Below are 14,852 nucleotides of genomic sequence, written 5' to 3'. Positions count from 1 at the left end.
CCCGATTCTCTCTCTCTCTCTTCCGTACAAAATCCCTCTAGAACACGGCTGCAAGTATTAATTTTGTTATTTTGTTCATGAGAGGAATGTACGTTGATGAATTAGTTATAGGTCATTTCCACACTTGTGACTCATAGCAGCATCCAACAATTGTAAAGTGATGTACAGCCTGTCCTCACTATATTATTTTGTCCTCGCTACTATTATTTTGGCACAATAATGATTGGGTGATTCTAGAAGATACTATAAATTACTGGTGTGGAAATGACTTCAGTATCTTTCTAAGAGAAGCTTTCCAAGTGTGTGCTATCAAGGGTTTTTTGTTTTGTTTTTTAAATAATTTTTGGAGTCAAAATCCCCAAAGCTTTAACCAAAAACTATCTACTATTGACCTCACCCCATTCCTAAAAGGTCTGTAAGGGCCGTGCATAAGAGCACCAGCTTGCCTACCGTTCCTGTCCTAATGTTCCCTTTGATTGTATCCAATTCGTATAGTTATTACATACTTATGATTGTATTTATGCTTATATATCGTATAGTTATTTCATGCTTATGCTTATATATACTGTTGTGACAAATAAAAAAATAAAAAAAATTAAAAAAAATTAAAAAAAATCCAGCTGGTTCTGACAGGTTCTGGAGAACTGATAGCGGAAATTTTGAGCATTTGCAGAACTAGTAGCAGAAATTTTGAGTAGTTCGGAGAACCAGCAAATATCACCTCTGCTGGCTCCAGTGGGAATGGAGTAAGAATGGAGATTTTGCAATATCTTCCCCCAGAAATGGGGATTTTGCAGTATCCTTCCCCTGCCATGCCCACCAAGCCACACCACGCTCACCAAGCCACGGCCAAAGAACCACCGGTCTGTACCATCCTTATATATTGAGGTGGATCCAGTGATGGTATTCAACCGGTAGGGGCAGCTGCGGGAGGCTCCGGCCACTCTCCTGGACATCATCACATCCTGTTTTGACACTCTGCGCCTGAGCAGAAGATCCTGCACATGCACAGAGGTGTCACATGCGCACTTACATTTGCGACCTGGTAGCGAAGGTAACACAATACCACCCCTGGATGGATCTGCTTCTTTGATCTAAACTAGTGAGCAGATGCCAGGAAAATGTGGGTCTTGAATGATCCTAAACTGACCAATCCATAGAACATGTCATGATAAGGAGGGCAGCAATTTGATCAATCAGTAAGCAATAACATAACATAACATAACATAACATCAGAGTTGGAAGGGACCTTGGAGGCCTTCTAGTCCAACCCCCTGCCCAGGCAGGAAACCCTACACCATCTCAGTCAGATGGTTATCCAACATTTTCTTAAAAATTTCCAGTGTTGGAGCATTCACAACTTCTGAAGGCAAGTTGTTCCACTTATTAATTGTTCTAACTGTCAGGAAATTTCTCCTTAGTTCTAAGTTGCTTCTTTCCTTGATCAGTTTCCACCCATTGCTTCTTGTTCTACCCTCAGGTGCTCTGGAGAACAGCCCGACTCCCACTTCTCTGTGGCAGCCCCTGAGATATTGGAACACTGCTATCATGTCTCCCCTGGTCCTTCTTTTTGTTAAACTAGACATACCCAGTTCCTGCAACCGTTCTTCATATGTTTTATCCTCCAGTCCCTAATCATCTTTGTTGCTCTTCCCTGCACCTTTTCTAGAGTCTCAACATCTTTTTTCCATCGTGGCGACCAAAACTGGATGCAATATTCCAAGTGTGGCCTTACCAAGGCATTATAAAGTGGTACTAGCACTTCACGTGATCTTGATTCTATCCTCTGTTTATGCAGCCCAGAATTGTGTTGGCTTTTTAACAGCTGCTGCACACTGCTGGCTCATATCTAGATGGTTATCCACTAGGACTCCAAGATCCCTCTCACAGGTACTACTATTGAGCAAGGTACCACATATACGGTACTGGTGCATTTTGTTTTTGGCCTAAATGTAGAACCTTACTTTTTCACTGTTGAATTTCATTTTGTTAGATAGCGCCCAATGTTCAAGTCTGTCAAGATCTTTCTGTAACTTGAACCTATCTTCTGGAGTGTTGGCTATTCCTGCCAGCTTGGTGTCATCTGCAAATTTGATGAGTTCCCCATCTATCCCCTCGTCCAAGTCATTGATGAAGATGTTGAAGAGTACTGGGCCTAAAACAGAGCCTTGGGGTACTCCACTGCATACTTCCCTCCATGTGGATGTAGTTCCGTTGAGGACTACACGTTGAGTGCGGTTGGTCAGCCAGTTACGAATCCATCTGGTGGTGGTGCTGTCTAACCCACATTTTTCTACTTTATCTAGTAGTAGGTTATGGTCTACTTTATCAAATGCTTTACTGAAGTCCAAGTAAATTATATCAACAGCATTCCTCTGGTCTACTAATTTTGTCATTTTGTCAAAGAATGCGATAAGATTAGTCTGGCATGATCTGCTTTTGACAAACCCATGTTGGCTTTTGGTTATTACTTTGTTTGCTTCTAGGTGTTCGGTGATTCGTTGCTTGATTATCTTTTCCAGAATCTTCCCCAGTATTGAGGTCAGACTGATAGGTCTGTAGTTTCCTGGATCTGTTTTTTTTCCTTTTTTGAAGATGGGAACTACATCAGCTCTTTTCCAGTCCTCTGGCAGCTCCCGTGTGCTCCAGGATCTTTGAAAGATATAGTTCAGTGGTTCTGAGATCACGTCTGCCAGTTCCTTCAGAACCTTGGGGTGTAATCCATCCGGTCCTGGTGATTTGAACTCGTCTAGGGTAGACAGGTGTTCACTTACCATTTTCTTCCCTATTTTAACTTGTGTTTCTAATCTGTTTTTGTAGTGCTGTTTTGATAGGTTGGATTGTTTTTCCTTTTGTGTAAAGACAGATGCAAAATATGAGTTAAGTAGATCTGCTTTCTCCTGTTGCTTGTCATCTTCTTGCCACTTTCTCCCAGCAATGGGCCAATTGTTTCCTTGACTTTTTCTTGTTTTTAACATGTTGGAAGAAGCTTTTTATTATTTTTACTTTTGTCGCTAGCCTTTGTTCATTGTGAGCCTTAGCTTTCCTCACTTCATCTTTACAGGCTCGGGCTGTTGCTGATATTCTGCCTTAGTTATTTGCCCTCTTTCCATTTTTATATTTGTCCTTTTGTCTTTTAATTTGTCAGATAGTTCTTTATGCATCCATGCTGGTTTCTTTTGTGATCTATTATTTTTCTTCTTCATTGGGATTGTGTTAGACTGTGCTTTTATAATCTCACTTTTCAAAATTTCCCAAGCTTCTTGAGTTGTTTTCCCCCTGAGGATTCTCATCCATTGAATCCTTCTCAAGATCTCTCTAAGTTTATTGAAATTAGCTCTCTTAAGGTCCAAGACTCTAGTTTGACTTTGTTCTACTACTTGTATTTGCTTAATGTTGAATTCCAATATTGCGTGGTCACTTGCCCCCAAGGTTCCTGTAGCTTCAACACCTTCTATCATTTCATCTCTGTTAGTGAGAATTAAGTCCAATATGGCTGACCCCTTGTCGCCTTCTCTATTTTTGGGAAACAAAGTTGTCTGCTAGGTTTGTTAGGAACCTGTTGGATCTTCCACTTGGTGCAGAGTTTGTTTCCCAGTTGATGTCAGGGTAGTTAAAATCCCCATTACTACTGTGATGTGCTTCCTACATACCTTAGTTAGCTGACTAGCAAAAGTTCATCTACTTCCTCTGTTTGGTTGGGTGGCCTATAGTATAGACCTATGGCAATATCGTTTTCACCCTTTTATATTGACCCAAATACATTCAAGATGATTTTCATCATTGTTGTGCTCTATTTCTGTAGAGATGTAGTTATTTCTTATATATAGTGCAACTCCACCTCCTCTTTTATTTGGTCTATTTCTTTTAAATAATTTATATCCTCTAGCTGTATGTTCCATTTGTCAGTTTCATCCCACCAAGTTTCCGTAATGGCAACAATATCATATCTACCCTCATTTACTTGGATTTCTAATTCACCCTGTTTATTCCTCATACTCTGTGCATTGGTGTATAGACATTTGAGTCCATTTGGATTGATCTTGTGTTTACTGTCTACATAACCTGTGTTGACTGCCCCTACTTTCATGCCACCTGTTGGTTTAGTGCACATGGTATGGCACTCACTGTTAAATGCTTGGTTTTGCTTGATAGCATGGTTGATAGTCTTACCCATACAGACATCTATGTTACATGCACTGATAACCCTTTTAGTTTTCGATTGCTGGGGACAGAAATTTTCCTTATCAGTTAATTCTCTGTCCCCACTGTCCGGTTTAAATGTTTATCCAGAAAATCTGTGAATGTATTGCTAAGTAACTCAGTCCCTTTCTTTGATGGATGCAATCCATCTCTTTCATCTCTTTCATCTCATAAAATGTTGCAGGCTTTTGTCCCTGCTACTAGGGCATGGTGAGAACTACAACTGATTGCAAACAAAACCCTTTGAAAAAGTATTGGGAAGTTCTCAGGAGACGGTGTATTCCTCTCCACAGAATGAAAAATAAAGTGGGTTGTTTCCTTACGTTCCTATCCATTTGTCAATTGTGAACATAACACATAATTTTCATAATCCAACCAACCTACTGAGGGGAGAACAGAGGAGCCCTAACCTTTGGAAGTTTTTACAGCTGATCTTTCAAAGCAGTGGATTGGGGAGGGGGCAGGAAAAAGAAAGGTTGTCCTGGAAGAACCAGTTGTAGAAACAGCTGGAAGATCAAGAGAAACACCAAGTCTTTAGATGTCATTGACAGTAGCTGCTATTGGGAAAAGACATTAGAGACTTTCGGGTCTTTGAAAACTGCCATAGATAGATTGCTTTCCTGCGGGGAAAACTGTGGAAAGCCTTCTTTAGACACAAGGAAAATTTAAACATGAATTAGGCATGATTTAGGAGTTGAATCAGGTACATTTGAGGTTAATTCAGGCTACCAGGACAGCTTGTTTACATTAAAGAGGCCAAATGCAGAAATAAGCATTACTTAGGTTGAGTTTATGCCCCATATTATTGAGAGTATCTCTGTTGTTCATTAACAGTTGGGTTGGGTTGATATTGGATACTGTTGGCAAAGCAACTTAAGGACAAAGGCCTTGGAGTAGGGTCTGGGTCTGTCAGAAAAAGACAAAATTGTGTGGCCTGTTGTTTTACAGGTGACACTGCTGCAGCTAGATAATTTTAGGCTCTGAAAGTGGTATCTAGAGCCAGTCTAAAAGGCTACACTCACTGTGTATGTTCTTCATGTAAAGTTGACCAACACAATTTTCCTTCTCCCTACTAAGTTGCTCTTTCATTGGAATAGCAACTAGTGATGCTCCATTCCTGATAAAAGACAACAGACAAAAGGTAGTTTTGCCAGGCCTGACTGAAACAAAAATAAGACGTTTAGCATATGAAATCTCATGTTTTAAATAGACTGAAAACAAGGTCAGCTTCCATACAGGGAACATGATTTGGAGATGACATTTGCAATCATCCATTTCTATTCAGGAAGCATAAACGTGATCGCCATTCCTAATTCATAAAAAGGAGTTTTGCTCAGAAATGATGTCTAACCAAACGAAACGTGCACTATGGCTGCTTGCAAGACAGGATATTATAATATGCCAGGGAATTTTCAAGGAAGGTCTTGGTAGAAATTTCTTGATTTTATGGATTGGTGCCTATTCCTGAACAGGTGCCATGTCCCTCTGAGCCTATTACTGCCACTGTTACGTATGGAGGTACATGGTGATATTTGCATGCCTGCCGCTGATAGGGTGTTTCAGCGGTGGGAAAATTAAACCACTGTCAGTGGCCGGCTTGCATGCTGGCGCTCTATAAAGAGCCAGGCTCGGCTACTGCCGAGCTGTTCATATTCTGCCTGCTGCTGAATAAAGTGCTGAAAGATACTGCTCATCTCTTCCCCACCTCAATCTAATAGCCACCATTGGACCAAGAACCCAATTTGCTTCCAACTTAGCTGTAGCTCATCTGTTGTTTTTCTTTTCCTTGGGCTGCAACACTGGAGCTTCCTGGAGCTTAAAGGCAGGTCATTTTTCCCATTAGTGGGAATGTTTGCCTCATAGCACCCTTTAGCTCAGGGGTCTCCAACCTTGGTCCCTTTAAGACTTGTGGACTTCAACTCCCAGAATTGAAAGCTGGCTGAGGAACTCTGGAAGTTGAAGTCCACAAGTCTTAAAGGGACCAAGGTTGGAGACCCCTGCTTTAGCTCCTTGGCTGCCTTCCCTCCACACATGTAGCCATGGCGACTAGCAGCTATTTTTATTATCTGAAAACAAACATGATGAAGCAGAAATGGGAATGGAGGGTGGGGTGCAAACTGGCATGCCAATTCTGGCATTGCCCCATGGAGGGAATGCTGGTCAGACAAATGTGGATCATTGCCAGAAGGATTCTGAGATTTTGGTGAAGAACATTTGGGGAGACATCTGGTGGCTGAATGAAAAAATCCCAAGGTGATATAATTTCAAATAGAAATAGAGAAAACGTTGGAGGCACTAGATTCTAGTGACTAGAAGCTCTGAGGGGATGGCAGTATTTGAAAGATGGCGTATGAAGCTGAATCCAGCACGGAGTTAAAATAATGAAGCAAAGCCAGGCTTGCTATTCTTGATGGATTCTACAGAAGGACCTCATAGACTGATATAACTGCTGGAGGCAGGGGTACTCTGCTTGTTTTTCTTTCCTGTATGAAGCCTGAAGTCTTTGGAGGAGCCCAATTATTTCATAATGATCTACTGTATGTAATCTAATTTTAAAGGTGGTGGAGAGTTTGCTTGTATCTACTGTAATGAAGATCAGTAGTCACTTCTTTAAACATTCTTTTTTCTTTTCTGCACCGTCTATTCACATTTTTCCTATCTTTTCTTTTTCGTTTTCGTTTTTATTTTATAAATGTTATACTCTCTAATAAAAAGTATTGCAAAGAAAAAGCTTTACCCAAGTTACATGCTAGTTTGAAATGTACCACATCACATGAAGAAAAATGGGGCTTTAATATTAAATTAAGCTGAAAAAGTTGTTGAACAATCGGAGAGTACGGATTTGGCACCCCATACAATTTCCTAATGTATGTTTGGACTTTAGCAGGTGTTTGATTTTCTGGGTTCAGTCTTAGAATTCCTACTGTAAATATTGTCAATCCTGAGCAATGGTTATGTTCTCATGTCATATAACTTTGGCACCAACATCTTTCTAGCACATTCTTGTATTGTGTCCCCGGGAAGTTGTTTTCCTCTTGTTTCCAGCCAAAGAATAAGACAAGTATACTACATCCTTGTTGTACTGGTGATGCCATCCACGGGCAGTCTCAAAGTTGATAAAATCTGTTAGGCGTTGTCTCCCATTGCTTGGAAGAAGTCAACGGCTGCAATGACTAGGAACAAAGGAAATGGGAGACAGGATAGGGATTGGCAATGGGAACTACAAAGAAAATGCTGGTATGGTTTCTGCAGATCTGAGGAAGGGCGGAGAGCACTCTAATTTAGTTATGGAGAAAGGCCCAAGAAATAAATGGCACCTGTAAGCTTTTAAGCAAAGGGCTGTATTGAAACAGAGTGAATAAGAACAATCAAAACCTGCCTTTACAAAATTCTAAGAAAAATCATGTGCCCATTATAATGTGATTAGCAGTAGGAAATCAATGATTTGGCTATTCTTCTCCCTCCTCCAATCAGTTTATTGGCTGACATCTAATAATGGCAGCAAGGAACTAGCAATCTGTTTCCGACATGGTATCTACTGCTGGCTGTACACTATAGATCTGTAAGACTTACCCTTTCTACAGCTGAGAACTATATGGAGCCCATCTGCCCAGCCATCCATCTCCCGAACCCCGAACTCCCAAAAATTATGTGAATTTTGATTCCTAAACTTCTCAGAAGAAATTCAATTGGAAGTCCACACATCTAGACGCCCAGGCGACGCCCAGGGGAAGGGCCTTCTCTGTGGGGGCTCCCACCCTCTGGAACGAACTCCCCACAGGACTCCGTCAACTTCCGGACCTCCGAACCTTCCGTCGCGAGCTCAAGACACATTTATTCATCTGTGCAGGACTGGACTAGATTTTAAATTTATAGGGGTTTTAAATTGGTTTTAATATTTATATTTCTATTTTTAATAATTGGGCATTAGAATAAGTTTTTTAATGATTATTTTAATTTGTATATAAATGTTTTATATGCCTGTGAACCGCCCTGAGTCCTTCGGGAGATAGGGCGGTATACAAATATGAATAATAAATAAATAAATAAATAAAATAAATAGACAATGCCAGGTTTGAGAAAGATTGCCCTAAACAAATAGTCCTTCTTGACTTATGACCATAATTGAGCCCAAAATGTTTGTTGCTAAGCGAGATGTTTCTTAAGGGATTTTTGCCCCATTTTACAACCTTTCTTGCCACAGTTGTTAAGTGAATCACTGCAGTTGTTAATAACACGGTTGTTAAGTGAATCTGGCTTCCCCATTGACTTTGCTTGTCAGAAGGTTGGAAAAGGGGATCACATGACCCCAGGATGCTGCAACTGTCATAAATATATGCCGGTTGCCCAGCATATGAAATTTGATCACATGACCATGGAGTTGCTGTAATGGTCGTAAGTGTGAAAAACGGTCATAACTCACTTTTTTCAGTGTCCTTGTAACTTCAAAAGGTCACTAAATGAACTGTTGTAAATCAAGAACTACCTGTACACACAATCAAGACAGACTGGCAGAGAAGTTATAAACATCTCTAGAATCATGACAGCACTGATATCTGAAGCATTTATTTCCAAAGTGGGAATGATAAATGCCTTGTAATCTGTTTACATGCATATGTGAAAATTGAAGATTTCAAAATAAACACCAACCATCTCACTACATAAATGGCTACTGATGGTTACCACCAAGAGTTCTGCTTGATAATTCAACCAGCAAAGTTAGAATGGCTCCCAAGCCTGCCTTTTTCAAAAACATTTTGTTCCTTCACGAATAAGATGTTTTTAATGCTATGCCTATGAAATGACATTTGAAGAGCCCATTTTCAAAAAGTCAGTGTCACTGTTATTTTTTATCAGTTCATCAGTGATTTAAATCACTCCAGCTTACCCCCAGTTGAAGTCAGGAAATCTGTGATCTTTGTTAGTTTATCACAACTCAGGGTTGTTGTTTTTTCTGTTGTTTGGATCATGGGTTGGAATGATCTTATTAATTATAAAATAGCACCATGGTCAACATGTACGTGTTTGGTATCCATGCATTCAATAACTACACAAGTTTTCACATTTTTTCAGGCTGTAGAACACGTTAGGTGACTCCCTGCTACACAGATAAAACAATATTCTCTGAACCCCAGATCAAGAGTTTTAAAAAAAACCTAATAAAAGGAAAATGGACGTGTTCAAATAAACTTTTTAAATTTTCATATCCTTTTTCTGTTGTTGCTCTTAGAGCCTCATGAAATCCCATCAAATTCTCATGGAATCTTGAGATCTTTGGAACACAATTTGACAAACCCAGAACCATTTCCCATTTTTGTGGAAAATTTGGAACATGCTGAATATTTTGAAACAAGGCAGCCATTGTGGTCATTTGTACCAATTAGCAGAGTTGAAAATGATTTTGGATCATTTACCCAATGCGTCATTTCCCCATATTTAGTGGGGAAACATTCAGTGCTCCCAAGTCAGAAAAAAGTGTCAAAAATGGGAAGATACAGTATATTCCTCTTATATTCATAGATTATGGTACTTTATTTCTAGGAAATGGTTCTTTGATCCTTTTTCTCCTAAATTCATGCTATACAGTAATCCAGATCTTGGAATTAATTAAAAGAACAATATTATATGGAAAGAGAGCCAGTTTGGTATAATGGTTAAGGGCACAGGCTATAAACTAGGAGACCATGAGTTCTAGTCACGCTCCCTGAAATTGCGCTTCATAAATTTAAGTTAGTGATTAATCAATTTGATATGCAAGCTTTAATGTTTGAATGGAATAAAGAATTAGAGATTTCCTATTTTGCCCAGACAATAGGAAGAAGTATTAACACCAAACATTTCAGTAGTTCTTATGTCTTATTCAACAAAAATATATATTTTAGACACGTTTCATTTAAATAGAAAAGGCCTAAGAAAATCTTAATGCAGTTGGAGATATAATGAGATTAACACTTCATTTAAACTTGTTTTTGTTCAATATCCTATAATTGTTCCTTTTAGGAAGAAAGTTATTACATGGATTAATTCATCTTTGAGAGTATCCTTTGAAGTTTCTATTATTTCTACCAACTGCAAATTGACTTCTGGGCAAAGAAAATTGATTCCCTGTGTCTTATATTATAGCTATAAAAAAACCCGTTATTTTCTCAATACTGAAAGAAAACCATAAGGCTTCAGCTACTTAATGACTTTCAGAAATGATGTTAGCAACATATGAATAAATTGCCTACAATGCTATGTTAGTTATGGATGATGAAATATGACTATTATTTATTGAAATGTTTATGTAGAAGTTTCATATAAGTTGTGTGTGAATGAATGAATGAATGCTTCCGGAACAAAAATAATGCAAAAAGAAATAATAAGCAAAAGAAATTAGGAGCACAAAATAAGAAAAAAGAAGAGAAAACCTAGTTCATACGTTTAACATTTATATTGTTTCTGCTCTTCCAAAAAATTCTTGATTCCATCACATCTAGACACTAATTGATATATTGCCTGCTTCTCCCTCCCTTTCTCTCTTCCTCTCTTCCTCCTTTCATTTCCTTTCTCTTTATCTCTCTCTCTGTCTCCCTCTCCTTCTCTCTCTCCCTTCCTCTCTCTTTCTCTCTTCTCTTCTGTTCTCTCCTTTCCTTTCTCTCTCTCTCTCCCTCTCTCTCTTCCTCTTTCTCACCTTCTCTTCCTCTTCCTCTCTCTGCCTTCCTATTCTCCTCCCTTTCTCTCTTCCTCTCTTCCTCCTTTCATTTCCTTTCTCTTTATCTCTCTCTCTGTCTCCCTCTCCTTCTCTCTCTCCCTTCCTCTCTCTTTCTCTCTTCTCTTCTGTTCTCTCCTTTCCTTTCTCTCTCTCTCTCCCTCTCCTTCTCTCTCTCCCTTCCTCTCTCTTTCTCTCTTCTCTTCTGTTCTCTCCTTTCCTTTCTCTCTCTCTCTCCCTCTCTCTCTTCCTCTTTCTCACCTTCTCTTCCTCTTCCTCTCTCTGCCTTCCTATTCTCCCTCCCTTTCTCTCTCTCTCTCCCCCCTCTCTTTTTTCTCTCTCTCCCTCTCCCTCCTCTCTCTGACTGTCTCTCCATCTCTCTGTCCCCCCCTCTTCTCCCTTTCTTTTTTTTAAAAAAGTCACCTTACCTCACCCTCTTTTTAGGATCTCATTAATTCCATCTAACAAACCTCTATTGCTTTTCCTCTCAACCCCATTTATTCTTCTGTTATATTAATTAATTCCTCATTTATTCCTACTATTTTACCAAACCACTATGCCCTATTTCTTTCAAACTGGCCACTTGCTTTTCCATTCACTCATTACATCTTTAGCTCCTTCTCTTCTTGTTTACCACACACATTTCTTAAATAAACATTTTCTTACATGTATATTTTTTCTGGCATATGGAACTCTCACTTTCCAGTTGACAAAGTGGGAAGAAAGACAATCCTATACATAGCTGCTTTTACTTCTTCCAGAAATATTAAATCCTTAAATCAGACGTCATACTGAGTGTCACAGCTAACAGGCAAAAAATAGAAGACATCAATCAGACATCAACACATCCCACTTAGAACATAAACCTATAAACCTCATTATAACTTGGTACACTGCGTGAATTGAACAACTGTAGTTTGTAATCCAGAGCTTCTGGTTGTTATGGCTTGTCAACAAACAATGATTGAGCAAAACTACCGCTTGGTGAAATAATTCTCAAAGTTTATAATATTGCAACTTCCACAAATTGTAACTGAATTAGTGTGTATCCCTTTCCTCCAATAATAACCTACATTCTTTCAGCAATGAGGCTCTTTTGAGTACTTCAAAATTCAAAAAGTTTGGGTAGTTTGACTCACATAATCTGATATGATCTATTCATACTTTTTCAAATTTCAAATTTCTACAATTTAGCAAAAATTGCTACTTGTTCTTTGCTTCCAAACTAGGACCACAGTTCTTAAGATGTTATCCTCTGAATAGGGTTTGTGACATTAAAGTTATGGTTTGAACTTAATATGATGTGACTTGTCCAATCCTGTCTTAAGGAATTTCTTTAAGCAGTCAATGAGGTTGGTGATGATGGGGAAACTGAACATGAATGATAACTTCAGGGAACCCCACTGGGTGCCAAAGTGACTGAACATTTTGGCCAACCATATTCTAAAAGGAGAAAACCTCCATGTAATATTCCAAGAATGACAAATGCTTTCTGAAAGTTCTCTTTTGCTTTGAAGAGCAATGAAAATCAGTGCCTTTATAATATCCAGTTAATTTTTGTCCCAGATACCTCCCTCCCTCCCCCCCTTTCTCTCACACAAACATGCAGAAAAGAGGAGAGAAAAGGAGAAAAGAGAAGAGAAGAGAAGGGTGGGGAGGGGAGGGGAGGGGAGAGGAGAGAAGAGAAGAGATGGGAGGGGAGGGGAGAGGGGAGGGGAGGGGAGGGGAGAGGAGAGGAGTCGGGAGGGAAGGGGAGAGGGGAGGAGACAGAAGGGAAAGGAGAGGAGAGAGGAGAGAGGAGATGGGAGGAGGGAGGGAGAGAGGAGAGGAGGGAGGAGGAGAGGAGAGAGGAGAGGGAGGGGAGTGGAGAGGAGAGGAAAGGAGAGGAGAGGAGGGAGGAGGGAGGGAGGGAGGGAGGCGGAGGGAGGAGGAGAGGAGAGAGGAGAGCGGAGGGAGGAGAGGAGAGGAGAGGAGGAGGGGAGGGAATGGAGAGGAGGGAGGAGAGGAGAGGGAGGAGAGGAGAGGAGGCAAGGAGAGAGAAGAGAAGAGATGGGAGGGAGGGAGAGGGAGGGAGGGAGGGAGAGGAGAGGAGTCGGGAGGGAAGGGAGAGGGAGGAGACAGAAGGAAAGGAGAGAGAGAGGAGAGGAGATGGGAGGGAGGGAGGGAGAGGAGAGGAGGGAGGAGAGGAGAGAGGAGAGGAGGAGAGGAGGAGGAGAGGAAAGGAGAAGACAGGAGAGGAGAGGGAGGGAGGGAGGAGAGCGGAGGGAGGAGGGAGAGAGGAGAGCGGAGGGGAGGGGAGAGGAGAGGAGAGCGGAGGGGAGGGGAGGGGAATGGAGAGGGGAGGGGAGAGGGGAGAGGGGAGGAGAGAGGGGAGAGGAGAGGCAAGGAGAGAAGAGAATCCCCCCCTTCCCCTGCATTAGGGTTTCAGCCTGAATTGGCAATGAAGGCACAACGGCTATTGACACTTTTGAAAAATAAGAGATCTACTTTTAAACTATTGTAGATAATTCCAAACTGGCATACAGTGAAGAATGTAAGGTTTAGTACTGATTATGATGAAGGTTGATAATTATAATGATGACTTGAGTCTAGGAGGAAACCCAATCAATACCTATATTAGAAGAACAACTAACAGCCTTATGATCCTTAAAGTCTAATCAATATTTTATGGATCAAGCCTTAGCGAATTGCAGTCCATTTATTTGAGTTCATGGAATATTATGCTTACTGAAATACAACAGGAATAGCTTCTACAGTGCATACAGTGAGTCCCTTGGGAGATAGGGCGGTATACAAATATGATTAAATAAATAAATAAATAAATAATACTCATATAGTAATATGATTTCAGAATACTCCATGATTATTATGAAAAAAATTGTGGTTCAGAATGCTTCTACTCTGATAAATTTGTTAGACATTAAAGGGGGCATACGGGAATTGTAGAGTTGACTATAATAGAATAACTTAGCCCATAGCATAACCACTGTAGAAGCTGAAGATGGGAATAAAGAACATTCTGTGTTTACCCTTTAAACATATTGTGACTTTTAAATTTTCACCCGGGCCAAATACTTGTCTCACATATGCAGATCTAGAGCAATAAATATTTGCATAACTTCAAAGTTATTCGGAGTAGAATGGTACATATATTTCAAAACATGCAAACTCACCGTTATCTTGACTTTTCGCCTTGCCGCCTAAGAGGAAAGAGAAGGAGAAGAGCATTAAACAACGGTTAGGAGGAAACATGTATTAATTTGTTTCTACTGCTGGTGTCCCATCCAGAACTTACAAAGTAAGAGGATCAACAGCAAAAGGCAATACATCTCGTAATCGGAAAGCGAACATGAAACTCCAGCATAAAGAAATGATCATGAGTTCCAATAGTTCCCTCCTTTAAGGACTTTATCTTTTCTAAAAAACGAAACTCCGGCAGCACAAAAGTCCCCGTGGAAGGCAATTGGACAGATGTGTTTTCAGCAACCAAGGACTACAAACTGGCAAGATATTGGTCAAGCGTTCATTCCCATTATTGGAACTGGAAGTGGCAAACAATACAGATCAGTCTCCAGCAAACAGACAGGAAATGACTGGCCTTTCCGTAGAGCTTTTGTTAACACGTTTGCTTTGTCCAATTTTCTTAAAGTACACGGAAAACCAGAAATCCCAATGATATTTTTTTCAGTGCGTTTTAAAATAATTTTGAATGGCTACTTTAAAGCGTATGAAAGTCATTCTTTAAGTGTGCTTTTACAGAGCCAGCCATACAGACTAATGGTTGGTTTTACAAAGGTAGCAAGTTTTTACTCATGATGTCAAATGCTTTTCTTCTTTCTTTCTTTCTTTCTTTCTTTCTTTCTTTCTTTCTTTCTTTCTTTCTTTCTTTCTTTCTTCCTTCCTTCCTTCCTTCCTTCCTTCCTTCCTTCCTTCCTTCCTTCCTTCCTTCCTTTAGTGA

General features: G+C 40.1%; 1 protein-coding gene across 2 annotated transcripts in view; it reads right to left on the bottom strand.

The window, feature by feature from the left end:
- The window catches only part of PECAM1 (platelet and endothelial cell adhesion molecule 1), a 74,895-nt gene extending 60,447 nt beyond the window's left edge, over positions 1–14,448 (bottom strand). Inside the window, exons 1-2 of one of the 2 annotated variants that reach the window (XM_058169016.1) lie at positions 14,190–14,448; positions 14,068–14,094 (exon numbers count right to left, since the gene is read on the bottom strand). In XM_058169016.1, coding sequence (XP_058024999.1) covers positions 14,068–14,094; positions 14,190–14,223 — 61 coding nt within the window. In that variant the 5' untranslated portion in view covers positions 14,224–14,448. The remainder of the gene's footprint in view (positions 1–14,067; positions 14,095–14,189) is intronic. The other variant, XM_058169015.1, reaches the window with a different exon arrangement.
- Positions 14,449–14,852: the final 404 nt, after the last annotated feature.

This window comes from Ahaetulla prasina, chromosome 2, assembly GCF_028640845.1.
Source record: "Ahaetulla prasina isolate Xishuangbanna chromosome 2, ASM2864084v1, whole genome shotgun sequence".
NCBI classification, from domain to species: domain Eukaryota; kingdom Metazoa; phylum Chordata; class Lepidosauria; order Squamata; family Colubridae; genus Ahaetulla; species Ahaetulla prasina.
Note: the sequence above shows the minus strand (reverse complement) of the source record. Positions and strands in the feature narration are given on the sequence as shown.